This window comes from Chelonia mydas, chromosome 11 (assembly GCF_015237465.2).
Source record: "Chelonia mydas isolate rCheMyd1 chromosome 11, rCheMyd1.pri.v2, whole genome shotgun sequence".
NCBI lineage: Eukaryota > Metazoa > Chordata > Testudines > Cheloniidae > Chelonia > Chelonia mydas.
The window spans coordinates 62,166,170-62,186,741 of NC_051251.2; the positions used below are offsets into that span (position 1 = coordinate 62,166,170).

A 20,572-nucleotide genomic window follows, 5' to 3' on the forward strand; every position below is an offset into this window, starting at 1 on the left:
CCTATTTATAGAATTTGGGGAAAAGAAAACTAAAGGCCAGGAAGAAAAATTAGTGATTTCAGATGTGCTTTTAAAACTGTTTCTGAACTGAAAATTTGCATCTCCTAGTATGAATTGACAACTGTTTAGGGAGTAAGCAAAAGGGGACATGTTCACTGATTAAGTGGATTTCGTTATTGAGTTCTGCTTAATAATTGATGGCCCAATTGAGCCCAAAGGAACTTAAAATGAGGGTTAATACTCTGACCTTTACTCAGACCCGTGCAATAAGTATTGTAGACATAATTGATCAATAAGTATTTATATATACTCTTGCATCCAAAACTATGGTAAAAGAACATTAATGTTGCAAAGTCAAGCCCTCAAAAGGTAGGAAATGTAAAAATTCAGGTTGCCTGTGCAACCTTAATTTGGTCTCCTTGTGCATACACCTTATGATACAATCTTTAATTATATGGCAACAAACTATTTTCTCCCACGGGACCCCTGCTTCATTAATGTACAGGATGGATGGTATTCATAGTATGAAGCTATTGAATACTTTGTTGTATCCTCATTGTTTAGTGTACAGCCATAGGTCTTATTTACTGCAGGTGATTCAAATCCTGCTCTGAAGACAGCATTATTTATTTCCCAGTTTGCTTTTCTGTGGCATTTATCACTATAATATCTGAGTGCTTCACAAACATGGATTTATTTTCATAACACCAAAGAGTGAGGTGGTGGTATCTGCATTTTAAATATGCAAAAAGAAAAGGAGTACTTGTGGCACCTTAGAGACTAACCAATTTATTTGAGCTTAAGCTTTCGTGGGCTACAGCTCACTTCATCGGATGCATACTGTGGAAAGTACAGAAGATCTTTTTATACACACAAAGCATGAAAAAATGGGTGTTTACCACTACAAAAGGTTTTCTCGCTCCCCACCCCACTCTCCTGCTGGTAATAGCTTATCTAAAGTGATCACTCTCCTTACAATGTGTAAGTAAATATGCAGAACTGAAGCACACAGATATTAAGGTCAGAAGTGTCCACTGATTGAGTGCCTAATCTGAAATGCATTGGACCTGATTTTTTCAGAGCACTCAGCATTATTTGGCACTTCATGTGTTTGAAGCACAGCTCCTCTTGATTTAACTTGCAGCTGTGAGCGCTCAGCAGTTCTGCAGATCAGATTCAAGGGTCTCAGCTTGGGCACCCAGAAAATGAGGAACACATTGGGTTAAGTGATTTGCCCAGCATTGCATAGGATTGAAGGATAGAAGACAAGGCTAGGCCAGGATAGAATTCAGGATGACATTCAAGTAGCCGAGACCATCCTTCCTATTTCTGCAGTCATCTGTCTTGTTCGATATACACCTTCCAACTACTGCAACAAATGAAGCAGGGGGTCCTAGACAATAGCCTCCTTTATTACGCAACCCTGATGATCCACCTGATCATGTCCATCCTGTGCACTGAATGAGGCACAGGTCTTGTGGAAAAAATAGAATGTGATCATGAAATTACAGACTGTCTCATAATGCATATGCAGTAGGGGAACTGAATTAAGGGTACACAGGAAGCCTTCATTCTTGCATTTCCTAACTTTTGAGTGTTCAACTTTGCTACTTTTCTTTTAATACAAATTGTTTTGCAGTTTGTGTGTGTGCGTGCATCCACACGTATGATTTCCTAGGGTTTTAAAAGGAAACTGAAAAAAACAAATTCCATCCGCTGGTATCATACTGACACCCACATAAAGGTCATCAGCAGGACTGGAACCTTTAGACAAGTGGTTTTCAACCTGTGGTCTGTGCACCTCTGGGGGTCCACAGATGATGTCTATGATTTCCAAAGGGGTCTGCACCTCCATTCAAAAAAATTTTAGAGGTCCACAAATGAAAAAAGATTGAAAACCACTGCTTTAGATCCAGCTCATATACCTCTGCCTCTACATCTAAGGGAGTAACTTATTGCAATAATAGTTGGTGATCCTCAATATGGACCAGCACTAGAGGAGGATGAAACACGTTTCTGTCTGCAAATAGCTATGAAACCCATAGGCAGGGGAATGGTAAGACTCAGGATGTTTGGGTTCCATTCCAGGCTTTGGAGGGGAGTGTTCTCTGGTGGGCATAGACTTTTCTGCCCATTCCTCTCTAGCTTCGTCCCTTCTGCGCTGTCCCAGCTATGTCTCTTCCCCCACCCTCAGCTCCTTGTCCCAGTCTTGTTCTCCTTACCAAACCAGTCTATCTCCACTCCTCAGGGTTCTCATCCTAGTTCCAGTCTCTTGCCCAATTAGTCCCAACATCCCCCTGTATGCTCCTAGTCAGTCCCAGCCTGTATCCCCAAACTTTTCATCTCGGTCTCCTTTGCCCAGCCAGTCACAGTCTCTTCCATGGCTCCCCATCTGATTTTTCACATCACCCCCCACTGGCTGCTGGTCCCAGTCATATCCCACAACGCGCCGCTCACAGTCACTGTTCTTTTTCTTGTTGTTCTGTTACAGAGAGTATCCATGGTACTCCATTTTGGCAGTTAATCCATGTTCTGAGATCATGCAGCATCCTCCGGTACCGCAATGTAGTTTTGTATTCAGCAATAGCAAACTACGTGACTTCAGCCATCTACATGTGGGACACTAAACAGGTGAGGTAGTGACCACAAGCTCTATAGTGACACCACTAGAACTGCCAGTACAAAGCTGTGCCCAGGTGCACAGAAACACTGTTTACGGAGCTGCTAGTTACGACTCAGTACTTCAGTTTGCATTCTGAAATGGGCTTAAAATGGGGCATAAGTTCCAGTTTGGCTCTACACGTAGAGCAACTACACAATGTTAGAAAATTCAAAGGGAATAAAAAACAATGCAGTTTTTCTCTGGTTTCTTTTCATGAAAGTTTAATAGGAATAACTTGGTAGAAATTAGTCCGTGGCTGAAAAATTTGTCAGTTTCAAACTTCTCTTTCTTGATGTATATCTTTGAAACAACAGGGTGTATTTATACAGATTGATTGAGGGGAAATCTTCAGTAAAACTGGTACATTGTCTGTCGTTTAATTTGTATAAGCGTAGCACCGACAAGTCCTCATCATGGACCTGAACCCTGTGCTCAGCGCTAGAACCAAAAGGCAGTCCCTGCCCCAAAGAGCTTCAATCTAAGTGTAAGAGAAGAAACAACAGGGATACAGACATACAGATGGTGGATCAGAGGGAAACAATGAGACAATATTGGCTTAAATATTTTAATAAGTGTTTGGAAGTTTAACAGTCCATTGTTCTCCTATTTATTGCAGTATAGTAATAAAGAATACAGTTAGTCATGCTCATAATATATTAATTTTCAAAAGTTTATTTTCATTTTTAAAAACTTCTCTGATGCTATGACACCAGACAATTAAGTAAATTTCCATATTGAGGCCTGTACTCTGGTTTTTAGCCTTAAAAATGTTTTTCTTCATATACTTTTTTTTTTTGCGCATTTTAGATTGTCCTGTTTTTGTCTGCCTTTGAGGGACTTCGCTTTCGACCTGTTGAGCTGATGGATATTTTGGCTGAGAAGGTGACAAGTCATCCTGAATCCCTGAACCTGAAGGATATTCTAAGTATTCTCCGGGTGTATTCACTTCTCAACCACGTTCCCAAATGCCAAAATCAGGAGTAGGTTCTGGCTTAGAAAGCCTTGTATTAAATTACATAGTTGTTATGTGGGTGTCTGAAGAGGCACCCTAAAGAGTACCTGCTACTGATCTTGGATTCCAGTTGTGAAATACTTCTCACTTTGTCTGTTTTACTACATCTGTGAGATAAACTTGCTATACCTGTCACTATTATAAAAAATATATATACATTTTTTCTAAACAGTAAAGCAATGTAATAGAGAATGCACAAGATGTAATAGAGAGTGGGTGCCCATCACTTAAGTTATAGCCTGATAAAAGTGGTGAACAGGTTGTAGCTAGTGGTAAGCTTAGGTGCTGGACTTGGGTTCTGGTTATCCAAATAAATTGGAATATCTGTCTGCGGTTTTATTTCAAAAGTACTGATTTATATTTTACAGAGATTTTTAGGAAAGTCTGAGTTTATTTATAAACTGGTACGTAAAGATATATATTTTTTTTTTTTCTTTTGAAGGTTCCTGGAGTCTCTCAACAGTGCCTTGAATAAGTACCTCACCAGGATTTCTAATGTGGATCTGCTGAAGGCAGTGTATTCATTTTGCATTTTAAAGTATCTGCCCCAGCCTGCACTTAGTCAGCTCCTGCAAGGGGACAACCTCAATGAGTTACTAAAATCAGGTCAGGCATTAATGTATTCATGTGTGTTATGCCATTGAATGCAGAGTAGCGTGTAGAGAAGAGTAGTAGTAGCTTCAACACAATCACTCTTTAGGGTGTGGTTGCATTGAAGCTCACAAGCTAAGTGGGGCAGACTGGTTAATATAAAAAATGGAGTTCAGCAAGCTGTTGTTACTTGTTAGTGATTCAGGTGACTCTGTCCTCAGACTCAGCACTGAACCAGTGCCCTCATCGTGGCGATGTGTTGAGCTGTTGGAGGTACCATTTTCAGATAAGACACTTCAGTAATGAGGAAAGTGTTTCCTAGGTAACTGTGTGTGTGAAAGACAGTAAATGCAAGATTTGTTGTAGAAAGTCAAATGTGAACAAATTGTGGATTCTTATGTCTGTGATGCACATTCAAGATTTTCCAAGAACCTTTCAAAAAAATAACCAAAGTGATGTATGTTTTTCAGCTAAATCAAAGTTTAGCTCAAAATACAACTTGTGGTTAGAAGTTGCTTGACTGTTTTGCTTTAGGATGAAGGACCCTGACTGAAATGGTTCAAGGTAGTTGTTCAGCTTTGTGTTATAATGCTCTACAGCTAATCGCTTAGTTTGGCACTGAGTCAGGGTGTAAGTGTATACGTTGCTTGAAGTTCTGTAAGCCCCTACGCTTCAACAAAACAGCCTGTCTACTTGGAACCTGAATAGTTCAGTGCAGCTGAGTGAATAATTGACCCTTCCATTCACTGGCTGAATCAAAGGGGAGAGAAAATCAGTTTATTTTGAACTGAAATTGATTTTTATTTATTTAGGCTTTTCCCACTGAAATGAAAAAGTTCCATTCTGGTCAAATGAAATGTTTCCATATTGTTTTGAAAAAATATTTTTCACAATTTTTCCCCTCATTTTTTTGGTCTGAAACTATTTGCTGAATTTGACCCAAATTTGCAAATAGTTTCCCCCACCTCCAAACCTGCATTTTATCAGAGAATTTACTTTTCAGCTGAAAAATTTTGCCCAGCTCTACAGTTTGGTACTGTTAAAGCATGTTCTCAAAATGACATCCAAAATGTGACTTGACTTCTTGTGTTTTATCAATATCCATTAAAGTATTGGGGTATTTTGTTTTTGTTTGTTAAAAACAGCCTCCATGTGTACATCAGTGTATTTCACTTATTAGTAACCCAGCTGTAACAGGGTAACATGTGTAGCTGTGCACTATGGGGGGGGGGGGAGTGGTTAAATGAACAGATTTCAGACTTTCAAGAGTGGATGGTCCAGTGGTTAGGGTGGTAACCTAGGACCTGGGAGCCCAGGGTTCAACTCCCTGCTCTGTCACAGACTTCCTCAGTGACCTTGGATAAGTCTCTTAGCCTCTCTGTGCCTCAGTTCTCCATCTGTATAGTAGCATTGCTTTACCTCACTAGGAGGCTGATTCTACAGTAATGTGTGTCTTGTAAATTGCTTAGATAGCTATATAGAACAAGAAGGTTTTAACAGTGTCTTGATGGCATCTTTTCAAGAAACAATTAGTTTTATTATGCCTAATTTGGAATGAATCTACTGCTCAGCAAAGCTGAAATCTGTTCTTACTGCAAGGTAGCCAGTGAAACTGTGGATTTGATGAGATAAAACGATACAATATAAATATAACGAGTCCACTATAATGCTACCTTTCTATCCTTTTTTCAGATGGCCTTAACAAGGAGCAGAATGAAATGATGCTGCACTGTGTGAACATGTGTCTGGAACTTGATAGTCCTCCTTCATTCACTAAGCCAGCAACTGTGTTTATAAATAAACCCTCATCACCTTTGGTTTCTGATCTCCCTGAGGTACAGGAGGCTCTCCTGAAACTTCTGGGAGATGAGCGTATGGTTCAGCAAAACATCCAACTGCCACATGGTTACAGCATTGGTATGGGACCAATTCATTGTCATGTGCCTTTGAATATTGATTTATAGTGGTAAAGAAATGGACTGGCAACTATTACATATAATATAAGGGGTTTAAAATATAAATTTCTGGTGAGAAGGTCTATTTGACAACTATGCCTTTATGGATGTATTTTCTATGACATTCACGTTAAAATAGTTGGACAGTTGACTAAAATATTGTTACTGCTCTGGTTTGTAAAATTGCGGTGGGCTTTTTGTGGTTAAAATCTGACTTTTGATGCAACTAATCCTACATAAACCCAATAGGCAATAACTATATTAAACAACACTGACCTTTCAATGCTAACATATTTTTTTAATCTTTGGATTAAAGAAACAATATAAAATGGCAAAATATGAAACTTCAATGTGATTGTTTTAGCTGTGGAACAGTTTTCCTTTTTCTTTGATTTAAAGAACAGGATATGAGCTTCATTGAGAAACCATTTATAAATTTAGTAAAGTTCCATGGTGTATGGTTTCTTTTGTATGCAGGGTTTACACTTCTATGATTATATCATTTGCAAGGTACTCTCATTACCTGATTCACTTATTATACTTCTGGTATTTTTATTCCTAAATTTATCAATCCCAGTGATAAAAGACAAGGGACTATGTATGGGTCTATGAAACCTCAGACAGCAATTTTTTTCTTTAAATCCTGAATTGATACGCCTATTCATACTGTATCTATGATTTGTGATAACAAGTACTTTTTCTGACTGTGTCAAAGCGCCAGCTGAATCTATTTGTTGCTCTCGAAGGAACAGCAATATATTGTGCAAACTGTCACACAAATGCAATAATTATAGCTGTTTCTTTTCTATCGACTCCATAAAATATATTGGAATGGTCAAAGCCTCTTGTGGCATTTAATATTCTACTGCTTTGCTTTCAGATTTTGAAATCAAAATGGATGCAGACAGAAAAAAAGTGCTTCCAGTAACTGAAGTAGATGATCCTGCTGATGTTCCAAATGTTCAACGGTACCTTTATTTGGTTACAAGTTTTCTTTACCAGGCCCTTTTTATGCGAGGCTCTTCCTGTGCCTCTCTGGCTCATTGATCTGCAAAGCAAGTAATTCACTTTCTCTATGCTCTCACAAGGGTATAAGAATTGCCACACTGGATCAGACCTGGGCCTCATCCAGTATCCTGCCTCCAACTGGGGCCAGCACTGGATGTTTCAGAGGCAGGTGGAAGAAACTCCACAGTGGGTAGCTGTGGGATAATCTGCCCTCATAAAGGTCTCCTAGGTTATAAGGCCAGAAGAGGGGGATCACTTTGATCATGTAGTCTGACATCCTGCCTAACACAGGTCATAGAACTTCCCTGAATTAACTCCTGTTTGAACTAGAGCGTGTCTCTTAGAAAAACATCCAGTCTTGATTTAAAAATTGCCAGTGATGGAGAATCCACCACGACTCTTGATAAATTGTTCCAATGGTTAATTACCCTCACTGTTAAAACATTACACATTATTTCCAGTCTGAATTTGTCTAGCTTCAACTTCCAGCCATTGGATCTTGTTATACCTTCGTCCACTAGATTGAAGAGTCCCCTTTCCCCCCCGCAATTATCAAATTTCTGTTCCCCATATGTAGGTACTTATAGCCTGTGATCAAGTCACCCCTTAACCCTCTCTATGTTAAACTGAACAGATTGAAGTATTTTAATCTGTCGCTATAAGATGTCTTTTCCAATCCTTAATCATTCCCGTGTCTCTGAACCCTCTCCAATTTATCAACATCATTTTTAAATTGTGGACACCGAAACAGGGCCTCCTCCCCTAATAATTAGAGTTTGGTATAAATCCTGAAACATGAGATTTTGATTCCCTTCCAAAAAAATGTTTGCATTAACTACAACTGAATATTCTTGTTATCTATATAAATGTTAAATCCCTCTGTGACACTTACTAAAGTTGACCTCAATAGGATCCTGTGGCAATGAGTTCCAGTCTAATTATGCATTGAGTGAAAAACTATATCTCTATTCCGTGTTAGAATGGAGAGACCAATTCAACTGTATGCTAAGGAATGTTCTCTTTTTTTTTTAGTAATGAGATATGTCTAAATCCAATGACCCAATTTTTGGACCATGTTACAAACTAGGAAACCTAAATTGTGACTTTGAGACCACAATACTGCAGATTTTGTATCTCTAACAATAACGTGTCCCTTGTTGACCAAATTCAGCAAAAGATCTGTGCACCACTGAAGTCAGATTCTGAGGGTTTAGGTGGGATCTAAGTGATGCATGGCCTTGCGCAGATGAATTTCTATCTGTCTGTCGGGGAAAAAAGGAACTAGTTACTCTGTACCAATACTGCTTGTCAGGCTACCAAAGCACTGGACTTTTCTGAACCTTCCAAGCAGGTTAGGGATTTGCACAGTAGATAATGGAAGAAAGAAGGAAATAAATGTTACATGCGTAAGAACATAGGAACAGCCATACTGGGTCAGACCAATGATCCATCTATCCCAGTATCCTGTCTTCCAACAGTAGCCAATGCCAGATGCTTTATAGGGAATGAACAGAACAGGGCAGTTATCGAGTGATCCATCCCTATCCTCCAGCATCTGGCAGTCTCTGATGCAATCCCATATTTTGGATGCTTCTGTTTCACATAATGCACCATTCTGAACTTCTCCAGCCTTAGTTGCAGAATGATTTGAGGCCTAAGAATTCAATCTTTCACATAAGTACTGTATGGGCAGACCTTGGCACGAAGCTAAAACACATTGCAGGAGAGAGGGGTTTAAGTTGCTTAAGTCTGGAGAAGCAAAAGAATGATTAAATTAGGAGTGGACAAAAATATTAGCAATAAACTAACACAGCAATGCTATTCCTTAATATTAAAAGCATTCTCTGAACGGTTAACTGTGAAGAATACTTAAATTGCACCAACATAATGCTGTTTGCCAGCTCCCTAAGAAATTATTACTGTTTTTGGCTTTAGAGTGGCTGTTCTCTGTGCTCCTCCATCTGCTTTCTGTTTTGGCACAAGACACCCCCGAGGCAAGCTGGCAATGAAGATGAGGCATCTGAAAGCACTGGGCTATCATGTGATACTGGTAAGAAGTCTAAATGCAAATCTTATCAGTATGATGACATATATGATGTGTATGATAGGTGAAGAACAGAGTACTGGGAGTGGTAAGCTTAACCTAAATTGACACTGCTGGAAAAACTTCTTGATCAGTGATGGTATTCTGTGGTGTTGGGCAAAGGGACTCCACTATGGTAAACTATGTCCAGGTGGAGTTTGATCCTTTTTTGTCATGAACTACACCAGGGGTCAGCAACCTTTCAGAAGTGGTGTGCCGAGTCTTCGTTTATTCACTCTAATTTAAGGTTTCGCGTGCCAGTAATACATTTTAACGTTTTTAGAAGGTCTCTTTCTAGTCTATAATATATAACTAAACTATTGTTGTATGTAAAGTAAATAAGGTTTTTAAAATGTTTAAGAAGCTTCATTTAAAATTAAATTAAAATGCAGAGCCCCCCGGACCAGTGGCCAGGACCCCGGCAGCGTGAATGCCACTGAAAATCAGCTCGCGTGCCATAGGTTGCCTACCCCTGAACTACACCATAATTCGCCAAAAGCTAAAACTGAGTTGCTGCATTCCAGTACCTAAGAACCTTGCATGAATTTGATCAGATATTGACTCATTCACCTGTTTTCATGTGGAATTGCAGATCTGAACTGATCACTTTCTGGAATGCAGGGATTCTCTACATCTGTTTCCTTTCATTAAGTGCGTTGGTTCACAAGACAATGTGAGTTTGTTATTTAGCAGCAGAACTAATGCACCCTTTCCCTTCTTCTCCTGTCCACTAAGGTCCACTACCAGGAGTTTAAAAAACTGAAGAAAGAAGAAGCAATTGAGTGTTTGAAGGGAGAAATCTATTCAGCAAATGCTTTTCCTTTTTCCGATGTGAATTTGCAGGATAATATTTAAAATGGACTGAGAACTTCGGATCTCCTGCTTTTTTCCCATCACAGCCATTCACAAGAAGACGGAAGCAGTTTCATATGTTCCGGAAAAATGCCTCAAGACATTATACCCTGTAGAAAGTTTGTAAATTCAACTATATCTACTGAAGGAGTTCTTTAGCAATAGAAGCAGTTCCTTTCAAACCTGTGTTCCAGAATGTTATAGCTAAGGCTCCTTAAACAATAATTGACTTCATTTAAAAACAAACAAAAAAAAACATCCTGCATTTAATGTTGAAACTATCTCAAATGTATCTTTTTTTTTTTTTTTTTTTTAAACTACATCTAGGCTACTCCAGTGGGCCAAACTTTTCATGTGTTCTTGAACTGGGGGAGTGTGACAGTCTTTCAGAGCAGTTGGGACCATGACTGCTCTCACTGTAGTGAGAATGGGATAACAAGTCAATCTGTCTTTAGCTTTCAGTAAGAACTCCAGCCAGAAAAGCAGTAAATCATTACATATTGACTGGAGTGGAAATCAAAACTCCCAAATCTCTTGATAAGTTTGTAACTCAGAAAATAACTTTCTAGTCTCGTTTTCAGAAGTCTGGGACAGCAAATGATTCTTTATTCTCCATGCTTTTTCTTCAGTCTGAAGCCTTTCCCCCTGTTATAAAGCACTCTGAGAGTCATAGCTATAAGATCCTGTCCTCGTATAAATTGCCTTGTGATGTCTTCTTGTGTTTCAGTATTAGCTCTTCCAAGACTACTCACAGCTATTGCACAATACTTAGGAAGGAGTACTGCAGAAAGGGATGTGGGGGTCATAGTGGACCACAAGCTAAATGAGTCAACAGTGTAATGCTGTTGCAAAAAAAGCAAATATCCTTCTGGGATGTATTAGCAGGAGTGTTGTAAGCAAGACATGAGAAGTAATTCTTCCACTCAACTCTGCACTGATTAGGCCTCAACTGGAGTATTGTGTCCAGTTCTGGGCACCACATTTCACGAAGGATATGGACAAATTGGAGAGAGTCTAGAGAAGAGCAACAAAAATGATTTAAAGGTCTAGAAAACGTGACCTATGAGGGAAGATTGAAAAAATTGGGTTTAGTCTGGAAAAGAGAAGACTGAGAGGGGACATAACAGTTTTCAAATATGTAAAAGGTTGTTGCAAGGAGGAAGAAGAAAAATTGTTTTTCTTAACCTCTGAGAATAGGACAAGAGGCAGTGGACTTAAATTGCAGCAAGGGAGGTTTAGGTTGGACATTAGGAAAAACTTTCCAACTGTCAGGGCAGTTAAGCACTGGAATAAACTGCTTAGGGATGTTGTGGAATCTCCATCTTTGGAGATTTTTAAGAGCAGGTTAGACAGACACCTGTCAGGGATGGTCTAGAGAATATATAGTCCTGCTGCGAGTGCAGGGGACTGGACTGGATGACTTCTCAAGGTCCCTTCCAGTTCTGTGATTCTATGATGCAACACAACATCCATTGGCCCACTACGTAATAGAGGATAAATCAGAATCATGGTGGTATTGCCTACTGATGTAAATGTGAAGTTCAAAGAATGCTCTAAGTTGAAGGAGTGGAAGAGGCAGACATAGCTCTTCCATCCTGTTCTTGAAAATACTCATTAGTACTTGCCTTCAAGAGTCAGTCAATGAAACACTTGCATTTTTTTGTCAAGTTATTTTTTTGTTTTAATGAAGTGCAATTTTGAATAGGGGTATTTTGGACATTTACTTAGTAACAGCATTGAAACTTGTGGTCTTCATAGAATATCAGGGTTGGAAGGGACCTCAGGAGGTCATCTCGTCCAACCCCTTGCTCAAAGCAGGACCAATCTCCAGTTTTTGCACCAGATCCTGAAATGGCCCCCTCAGGGATTGAACTCACAACCCTGGGTTTAGCAGGCCAATGCTCAAACCACTGAGCTATCACCCCCCTTACAAATCTGTTACCCATTTCTGCATTATGGTCAGTCCTGTGATAATGAGATTGTTCAACCAGAACAAGTAAATATATGTTAGAGCCTTTGGCAGTAACCTTATTCAACCAAATGGCGGTGCTCTTGCTTCGCATCATGGTGAGCTGTGAACTGCACGCTTCTTTGTCTCTGTATTCGGCTGAGGATTTGGCTGAAGCTTTGCAGTGATGTGGTAAAAGAATTAAGGTGAAAAGAAGAAATGAGGCATTATTTTAATTTGCTGCCGTACCCTTCACGGAGTAGGTCAGCTGAATATGATATATATTTGTGGAGAGAACTTGCTAGTAAAGATATGTACAGAGTTATGACTGGTAACATACCACAAGAAGAGCTGTCCTTGCTGGTTTTCAGACTGGCTGAAATCCTGAAGCATGGAAATTCTGCCAGAAAGCCTGAACTTGTGAGATTTAAAACTGGATTTTCAGACCAAAGCGATTTGCTCGTTGATGGGATTTCCCTTTTTCTGGATCAGATGCACCAAGAAATACCGATTATCTGAATTAACCTTTCCTTTTCTTCTAGCCAAGATGGCATGCAAGCGATTTTCTTTTGTCAACACTACGTTAAAGGTGTAGAGTACTCATGACCACTGCACTGAATGAGTGACCACTGGAAAAAACAGTAGTGGGTGGAACCAATGACCCACCTCATTACACTAGTTATAATGTAATAGGCCCGAATAGAAGGCATATTTCATGCCATATGCAATGTGATAGTACCTTGCTCCTGCTGTATCACTAGCTGTTTGTATTATTCTTGCATCTTATAAATACTGTGCTATAAACACTCAGCTATAGAATAGTTATGAAAGATATTTGTTCCCACTGAGGACTTCGGTCTTTCTTCAGATTTTCTGAGTCTTTTACCCTATTCTTTCCCTCCTACTGTGGATTCTGCTTGTTAGCAACCTCTCAGATCCCAGCAAAAAGTTGCTATTATCTAAAGGTTGCCAGTAAGCAGAAAGTTAGTCCGTAGGGGTGCAGCTAGGGAATGAAGCACTGGGACATGCGTGGTACCTTTCCCTGCCCACAAACCTGCCTACATCTGGGAGGGGCAGCTACATGCAGAGTAGCAGGGGGGATGCAGCCCAGATGCTGGGGCTTTCCATATGGGTGTTTGGGGGTTGCGGGGCTGCACAGTACAGGAGCCTGGGCTTGGCACGTCCCAGTTCTTCCTCCCCTGGCTGCAGCCCCGCAAACCTCCCTGCTGCTGTCCTGCCTGCAACCTCCCCTCCCAGCCACAGGCAGGGCTGCAGACGGGAGGCACATCAAAAAGTTGTCAGCAGCATGCCTGTTGCCAATATCCAAATCCTATTAACATTAAAGTCAGTGGGGCGGGATTAGAAAATGTTGCTACCCACAGGAAGTTGATATCAGGATTCCTATTAAGTGGCACCCACTGTGTTTGCCTCCTAGCGTTTCCCTCTAGCTTGAGTGTGAATATCATTCATTGTACAGTTGCGACCATGCCATGGCATCTAAAATACCACAAGATTTTCAGGTGTCAATCATCGAAGGCCAAATTCCATTTTTAGGCATGATTCCTGGGCCAGAGTATATATTTCGGATAACATGCTCCCACTGATGTCAATGGAAAATTTTTACATAGATCAAGTATAGAATTTGACAGTAACTCAACTTATTAGTTACTATTCTTTATTAAGTACTTTGTTTTTCCATTCAGTATTGCTTAGGGGGAAAGCATATGGCCCCCTCATGGGACCACCACCCACTTTTCACTTTCATTTCTCTTTCTGTCCCTCTTCCTTTTCATTCTCTCCTCCTTTCTTCCCTCTGCATTTCTTTCCTCACAGCAATTCGTAATTTCTCAGTACCCTTGGTTTTTCTCCCACCCATTCCATCTATTAAATGATCAGCAATAAAGTTAATGTTGACCCTAAAGGGTTTGTTTTAGTTCTCACTCAAGTGAGATTCATAGGGGAGAGAGGAGTTCACACCTCTCTGAGCCATTGTTTCAGGCTGGCTGCAGACTCAGGAAGGCAGCCTTGTGTCCATTTACCCTTGGTTCACATTTGGAAGGTTTTCTTTCTAGTGATAGTTAGAAACTTCTTTCTGAAATGAAAGCTGAGATTTTGCACAAAGTGAATGTCATGCAAGCTGTGAAGTGATAAATAGTACCCTTTTCATTGGTGCTGTTGTTATAGCAGTTCTGGATCTATCCCACTTGAGATGAAGCTGTAACTTTCTTTTCAAAGAAGAGAGCAGAATATTCTTCTTAGAGCTGACATAGATTTTGCCAGATCCATGAAGGGGGCAACATGTTTTATTCCCTGGGCCACAAGGAAATCTGAATAGAGGACCCATGTAACATTCTGTTCCCCCATTATGAATTTGTGAAGTATTAACTAGGGGTTTGTCTACACAGGGAACCTATTGCAAAATAAGCTAGGGAGTGAATTTAAAGTGCAATAGATATTTCAAATTAAGAGTGCCTTTGTGTGGTTTCAAAGAAGTGGAGTAAGCTAAACCCAAATACCCTAAGGGCATGGCTATACTTGCAAGTTAGAGCACATTAAAGCACCCTTGGGCACCCTAACTCCTGAGGTGTCCACACTGGTAAGGCACATAGAGCATCTGGACTCTGCAGCTGGAGCGCTCCTGGTAATCCACCTCCATGCTGCACCCCGGCTGAAACACCCAGGCATCAGTGTGGATGAGGTGTTGCATTACTGCGCTGTGATTGGCCTCCGAAAACGTCCCATAATCCCCTGAAGTCAAGTGGTCACTCTTGTCATTGTTTTGAAATCGGCTGGGGGCATGCGGATATCCCCTTTCAAAGCTCCGTTTCTGGCAGCCAGCATGCTTATCTGCTCTGGGACAAAGCAAACCATTAGTGTGAAATGCTGCTGTTGTGAGTGTGTGTGTGTGGGGGGGTGTCTCCTCCTGTCTGAACTTACAAGATAGCATGCTGACACACTCTCCCCCCCTCCTCCACATACACTCCTGTCACACTCTCCCCCCGCCCCCCATTTGAAAAGCATGCTGCAGCCACTTACACACTGGGGTAGCTACCACAATGCACTGCTCTCTGTGGCATTGCAAGAGCTGCTAATGTGGCCATGCCAGTGCGCTTCCAGCTGATAGCGTAAACACATGGCAGCGTTTTCCCCGCTGCGATCTCCAAAGGCTGGTTTAACTCCCAGTGCTCTACATCTGCAAGTGTAACCAAGCCCTAAAAGTGCCTATGTCTACACTTAAAACACTACAGCTGCAGTGCTTCAGTGTAGACACTCCCTACAATGACGGAAGGGGTTCTCCCAGAGCTGTCTACACTGGGGGTTAGGTTGGCATAGCTACATCTCAGGGGTGTGACAAAGCCACACCCCTAAGAGACCTAGCTATGCTGATGTAAGTTCCCAGTGTAGACCAGTGTTAAATGTGGTTAAGCATTCACATGGGGAGCTATTGTGGAATAGCTATTCCAGGCTATGTCCCGTAGCAGGCAAAGCGTTAGACACTAGTCCCATTGAATTTAACTGCCCCTTTCACATGAGAAACAAAAACTCTCATGGAAAAGGGTGGCAGGATTAGGTCCCTTTTGTGCATAATCTTTGATATAAACTGCTAAAAAGGTTTTGACTTAAATAATATAATAAAGTTCAGTGATCGAAAGCACAGAAAAAGTGATAACTGGCACTAGGATAGGCAAGCCAGGTGAGGTCTAAAAGTGGGCAGAGAGGCAATGAAGCAAGAGACAGGAAGTGAGAAGACATGCTGCAAAGGAGAAGGCTCGTGCGACAGGTGGCTGGTGTGAAGGAATGGGGCCAGTACCAGATGAGCAGAAGGAGTGAGGTAGCGTGGAAGGGTTGAAAATAGAAATTAAATAAGTGGATCCTAGAATGAGGGTACAAAAACGTGTTTCTGGGGGAGTGATGTGGTTATGGATCTGTGTAAAGGGGCTGTACGCGAGTATCCTGCATGTGCTGGAGTCTAGAGAATTAGGACTTGGCAATTGCAAAAGAGAAGGGAACTGTAGTAGCCAAGAGTGCTACAAAGACTGACCTGACTCTTCCCTAGTCTGAGTTCTGTTCCCAGGCTACTTTAATTGGTATTGTTTTAGATTATTATTTATTAATGCTAAGCTGTTCTCATCTCTCCAAGCAAATTGCAGAGCAAATAACCTTGCTTGAATAAGATATCAAGTTTACTTCTTTATTTCTTGGCAATGGAAGATCAGCATTTGAGAAGAATTTACAGATGTTTTGTAAGTATCAACAACAGCAGAGGCAAAATGTGCAGCATTTCATGTGACGAATTATTAAGTTATGTCTGGAGACAGTAAAATACTGATGTTGAACATGTGACGTTTTGAACATTCTTCTTTTGCCAGTAATCAGCCTGGTCCTTGTTTAGAGCATTCCATGTTCATAGAGTGAAAAAAAAAAAAAAAGGTCTCCCAACCCCTCAAATTTTATTTTTTGTAGTTTATACTAATGCAAGGCTTTAGATCAGTTTAAGCTACTTTAAGGCCCTAAGTGGATTTAAAGTGCAAAAACAAAGTTCCCCAAAACACAATTTGTGGGGAAAACATGAAGGGATCTGGCAGGCTGAGCAGAGGTGTATGTTAAGAAGCAGCTGTCAGGCACCTCTTTCTGTGGATAGAAAATCCAATGGAGCAACACTGGTTGTGAATCAATAACAAACTCGTTAAGAAAGCATTTTAGCATTCCCTCCAAATTCAAACACTTACAGTAGTAATTTTGCTCAGAGTATAACTCTGTGGCTATGTCTAGACTGCACACCACTGTAGGCGGTGTGTAGGGTGTGCGTAGCCACATGCCACAGTGAAAAGCAGGCTGTGTCCATTGTGGGACACCGCTGTGTAGTGTAGCTACACGTGTCAGAGAGGCGGCAGGCAGGAAAAGCTCAGGCAGCTCCCTGTGGCAGAGAAAGGCTTGGCCAGCAAGGGAGCTGTTGGAGCCTTTATCCACTGCTGGGAGCTTCCCTGCGATGGGGAAAGACTCTGGCAGCAGGGAGGCAGTTGGGCCCTACACTGATAAAAACAGCAGCGTAGACAGAGGAGGCACTGCTTGAGTGCATGGAGAGTCATGTCGGGTACATACTTACAGGATTCAGGCGTATCTTTACTCACCTAAGTGCCTCTGCTGATTATACCCGTACTAGGAGAGAATGCAGGGTATGCCATCTACATGCTGCCATAAGGAATGCGCAATGTAAACATGCCTTGTGTTTCCATTTTTTGCTAGCAGCTATAAAAGCACCAAGACAGCTATGTTGTCCTACCTTTGAGTGCTGCAATGATAGTTGATATTTGAGCCAGGTGTTCAAGATCTGTCATTTCAGGAACAACAATTTAATTCTTAGCGCTCTGATCCCTTTTACATCTTCATACTCAGGTCTTCAAGGTGGGTGTAAAAGGCTACCTTTTTGCACCTACTTTGCAGAGGTATAAAAAAGCACCAGTGGGCAAGGCAGTAGCAAATTGGTTCCAGCGTGTCTGCAGCAGGCATTTATATAAAGTCCGCCTTTTTCCAGGTAGCACATAGGCTGTCATTCTACTTTGCTCCACCTTTATGAGAACACTCCCATACGATGCTACAGTAGCATGATTACCATAGCACCCATCAAGTGCCAGATCTGCTCTAGCCTTGTCTTGTGAGATGCAAATTCCAATAACTAGGATAATTTTCTTTCATTTGTCACTGTTTAAGGTATTGGATTCTACTGATGCCTTCGGACAAAGAGATAGTAGTCAATAAATTTGTTCAATTTACCTTTTACAACCATATGCCACATCTTAGACTCCTCAATCCATGCTGCAAAGTGTGCTTGTTAAGATTTCTGTATTTATTTTGGTTTGGTTGCACAGATCACCTTGTACATAGCTTCATCTGAATTATGCCTCATGTTAAACTAGGGACCATATGCTCAGCTGATGTAAATTAAAGTCAGCGGAGCTACACCAATTTATACCAGCTGAGGCTCTGGTACTAAGTCTTCAAAGAAGAAAACTTTTGGATTGTTACGCAAACACCATTTTCTCTTTCTTCAGCAGTAATGGCTATTGGGCCTGATTCTGATCTCAAGGAAACTGAGGTAAATCAGCCGCACTCCCAGCACTGGTAGCTATTCCTCTCACAGAGGTGGTTTTATTATAGCGCCAGGAGAGCTCTCTCCCACCGCAGGAGCTGCAACTACACAGCCACGTTAGCCACGTTTAACGTTAACCACGTTTAACATTGGCTGTGTAGACTTGCCCTTAGTTAGAATGTGATTAGTCTCATTCAGCTGCAGTGTCACATGGATAATATACGTGCTGGATGTTATGTAAAGTACCAAGAAAGAGACAGCACTTGGGATTTGCTCTGTAATGTTCTGTACCCAAAACAAAGTAAAAAATGGCAGATGCCTCAGTGCTGTTGGCAAACAGACTCCCTTTCAGCATAGGTACAGTCTTTCCACTGTGTGGCTACATTATACCATAATGGATATCCCAAAATGGTTGTCGTATGATTCGCAAAGCTTGGTCCCTGTGATGGGGTCTACAGCAGGGGTTCTCAAACTGGGGGTTGGGACCCCTCAGAGGGTCACGAGGTTATTACAGGGGGGGGCTACACCCCAACCCCACTTTGCATCCAACATTTATAATGGTGTTAAATGTATAAAAAAGTGTTTTTAATTTATAAGGGGGGAAACACTGAGAGGCTTGCTGTGTGAAAGGGGTCACCAGTACAAAAGTTTGAGAACCACTGGTCTTCAGGTTCCACACAACCAGTGCTGGGAGTAGAATACTGGGCTACGGAGGCCCTGCCCCTGAACAGGAACAGGGCACATTCCCTGTGGAGAGACAGTTTAAGAGGACACTGGTAGCCCAGGAAAAGAGCTGCATGCAGCATCAGGGAGTGTGGCTCATGCCAAGAGCTGTGCCTGAGGTTGCAACAGCTTTGTAAGGGCTGCTCTAGCAGCAGTGACTTAGATTTCCCTGATCCACGCTTTGGGAGTTGAAAGCCCTAAAAGAGATTGACTGAACAAGGCACTAAAAAACAGAGGACAGTCTGCTAAGCCAGCAACCAGGCCCTAAACTGAGGCACTTGGACTGGCAGGAAGTGATCTAGGGGAAAACATAATTTGGGGTAGCTCAATAACTGGGCTAGACACTTCATAAACCTCTCTCTCTGGTAATGGGTTGGGATCTGGTGGAGTAGGTGGGCCAGGTCCCCCTACCTTGCTCCTCTGTAGTGATAGAACCTCTGGGGGAGCAGCTGGAGCACAAGGGGGTGACTGAGGCCATAGCCAGGCCCCCTCTGGGATGACTAGTCCAGCAGAAACCATAAGGCCACGACTTACCTCTAGACAAGCTGGTCATTGGACCTTCCCACAGCAATCCCTGAAGCTTCAGGGTAAAGAGTGATCGCTTCAGCTTCAGTTGGAGGGAGGAAAAGTGACAGGTTAAATATAAAAGTACCAAAAATAGTAAAACTTTCTCAATTCCTAGCTTGGCCACAGGCTGTGTGTTACCTTGGGCAAGTCAGTTAGGGCCAGATTTTTAAAGCCATTTATGCACCTAACTCCCAACTGTGCCCCAGTTACCATCTGTACAGTGGAAATAATAGAACATCTTTTCTCCCACCCTTTGTCTTTCTTCTCTATTTGGATTGTAAGCTCTTCAGGCAACGTCTGTCTCTGACTTACTACATGTTTGTGCAGCTCACCAGGAGCTGGGATCCTGGCTGGCATGCCAAGGCGTGACAGCTTTATAAATAATACTTACTAGTAATACACTCCCCCACTGCCATGCCAATCACAGCTGTGCCTGCCTGGGTGGTGGAGGAAAGGTTTTGGCTAATTACTAGAAAAGGGCTCTAATTATCCACCCCCAACCACAAGCAAAATCAACAGGCCTGAACAGAGGTAAAGCCAGACTAACTAAGATACTGTTGATAAAGCTTTTCAACCCAGCCAATGCCTTCAGCACTGTTTCTCCAGCTATTAACAGCAATGAAGGTTTACAAAATCACAGGCTAAAAAAATTAGCTGTTTCTAACGCACTTAAACCCATACACGCATACCTACAGATATTTAAAACATGCCTGGTTAAAGCGTTAAGGGCCTGATTCCAAAACCCACCAAAATCTCCTATTAATTTCAATGATGCAGGAATGGGCCCTTATTCAGCTAATCCCTAAAAGCCTCAGTTAAGAACATAAGAACGGCCATACTGGGTGAGACCAATGGTCCATCTAGCCCAGTATCCTGTCTTCCAACAGTGGCCAATGCCAGGTGCCCCAGAGGGAATGAACAGAACAGGTAATCATCAAGTGAGCCATCCCCTGTTGCTTATTCCCAGCTTCTGGCAAACAGAGGCTAGGGACACCATTCCTGCCCATTCTGGCTAATAGCCATTGATGGACTTATTCTCCATTAATTTACCTAGTTCTTTTTTGAACCCTGTTATAGTCT

The 20,572-nt window shown here is 41.6% G+C and overlaps 2 protein-coding genes across 6 annotated transcripts in view; both read left to right on the forward strand.

Annotated features, from left to right (window-relative positions):
- Positions 1 to 14,032, forward strand: part of FASTKD2 (FAST kinase domains 2) — a 22,057-nt gene extending 8,025 nt beyond the window's left edge. For all 5 annotated transcript variants that reach the window (XM_037912325.2, XM_037912329.2, XM_037912326.2 and 2 more), the window contains 7 exons: positions 2,492 to 2,631; positions 3,470 to 3,642; positions 4,117 to 4,280; positions 5,958 to 6,182; positions 7,101 to 7,188; positions 9,164 to 9,278; positions 10,047 to 14,032. In XM_037912325.2, coding sequence (XP_037768253.1) covers positions 2,492 to 2,631; positions 3,470 to 3,642; positions 4,117 to 4,280; positions 5,958 to 6,182; positions 7,101 to 7,188; positions 9,164 to 9,278; positions 10,047 to 10,166 — 1,025 coding nt within the window. In that variant the 3' untranslated portion in view covers positions 10,167 to 14,032. The remainder of the gene's footprint in view (positions 1 to 2,491; positions 2,632 to 3,469; positions 3,643 to 4,116; positions 4,281 to 5,957; positions 6,183 to 7,100; positions 7,189 to 9,163; positions 9,279 to 10,046) is intronic.
- CPO (carboxypeptidase O) overlaps positions 12,204 to 20,572 on the forward strand; it is a 32,069-nt gene continuing 23,700 nt past the window's right edge. The window contains 1 exon segment of the mRNA XM_043525580.1: positions 12,204 to 12,230. Coding sequence (XP_043381515.1) covers positions 12,204 to 12,230 — 27 coding nt within the window.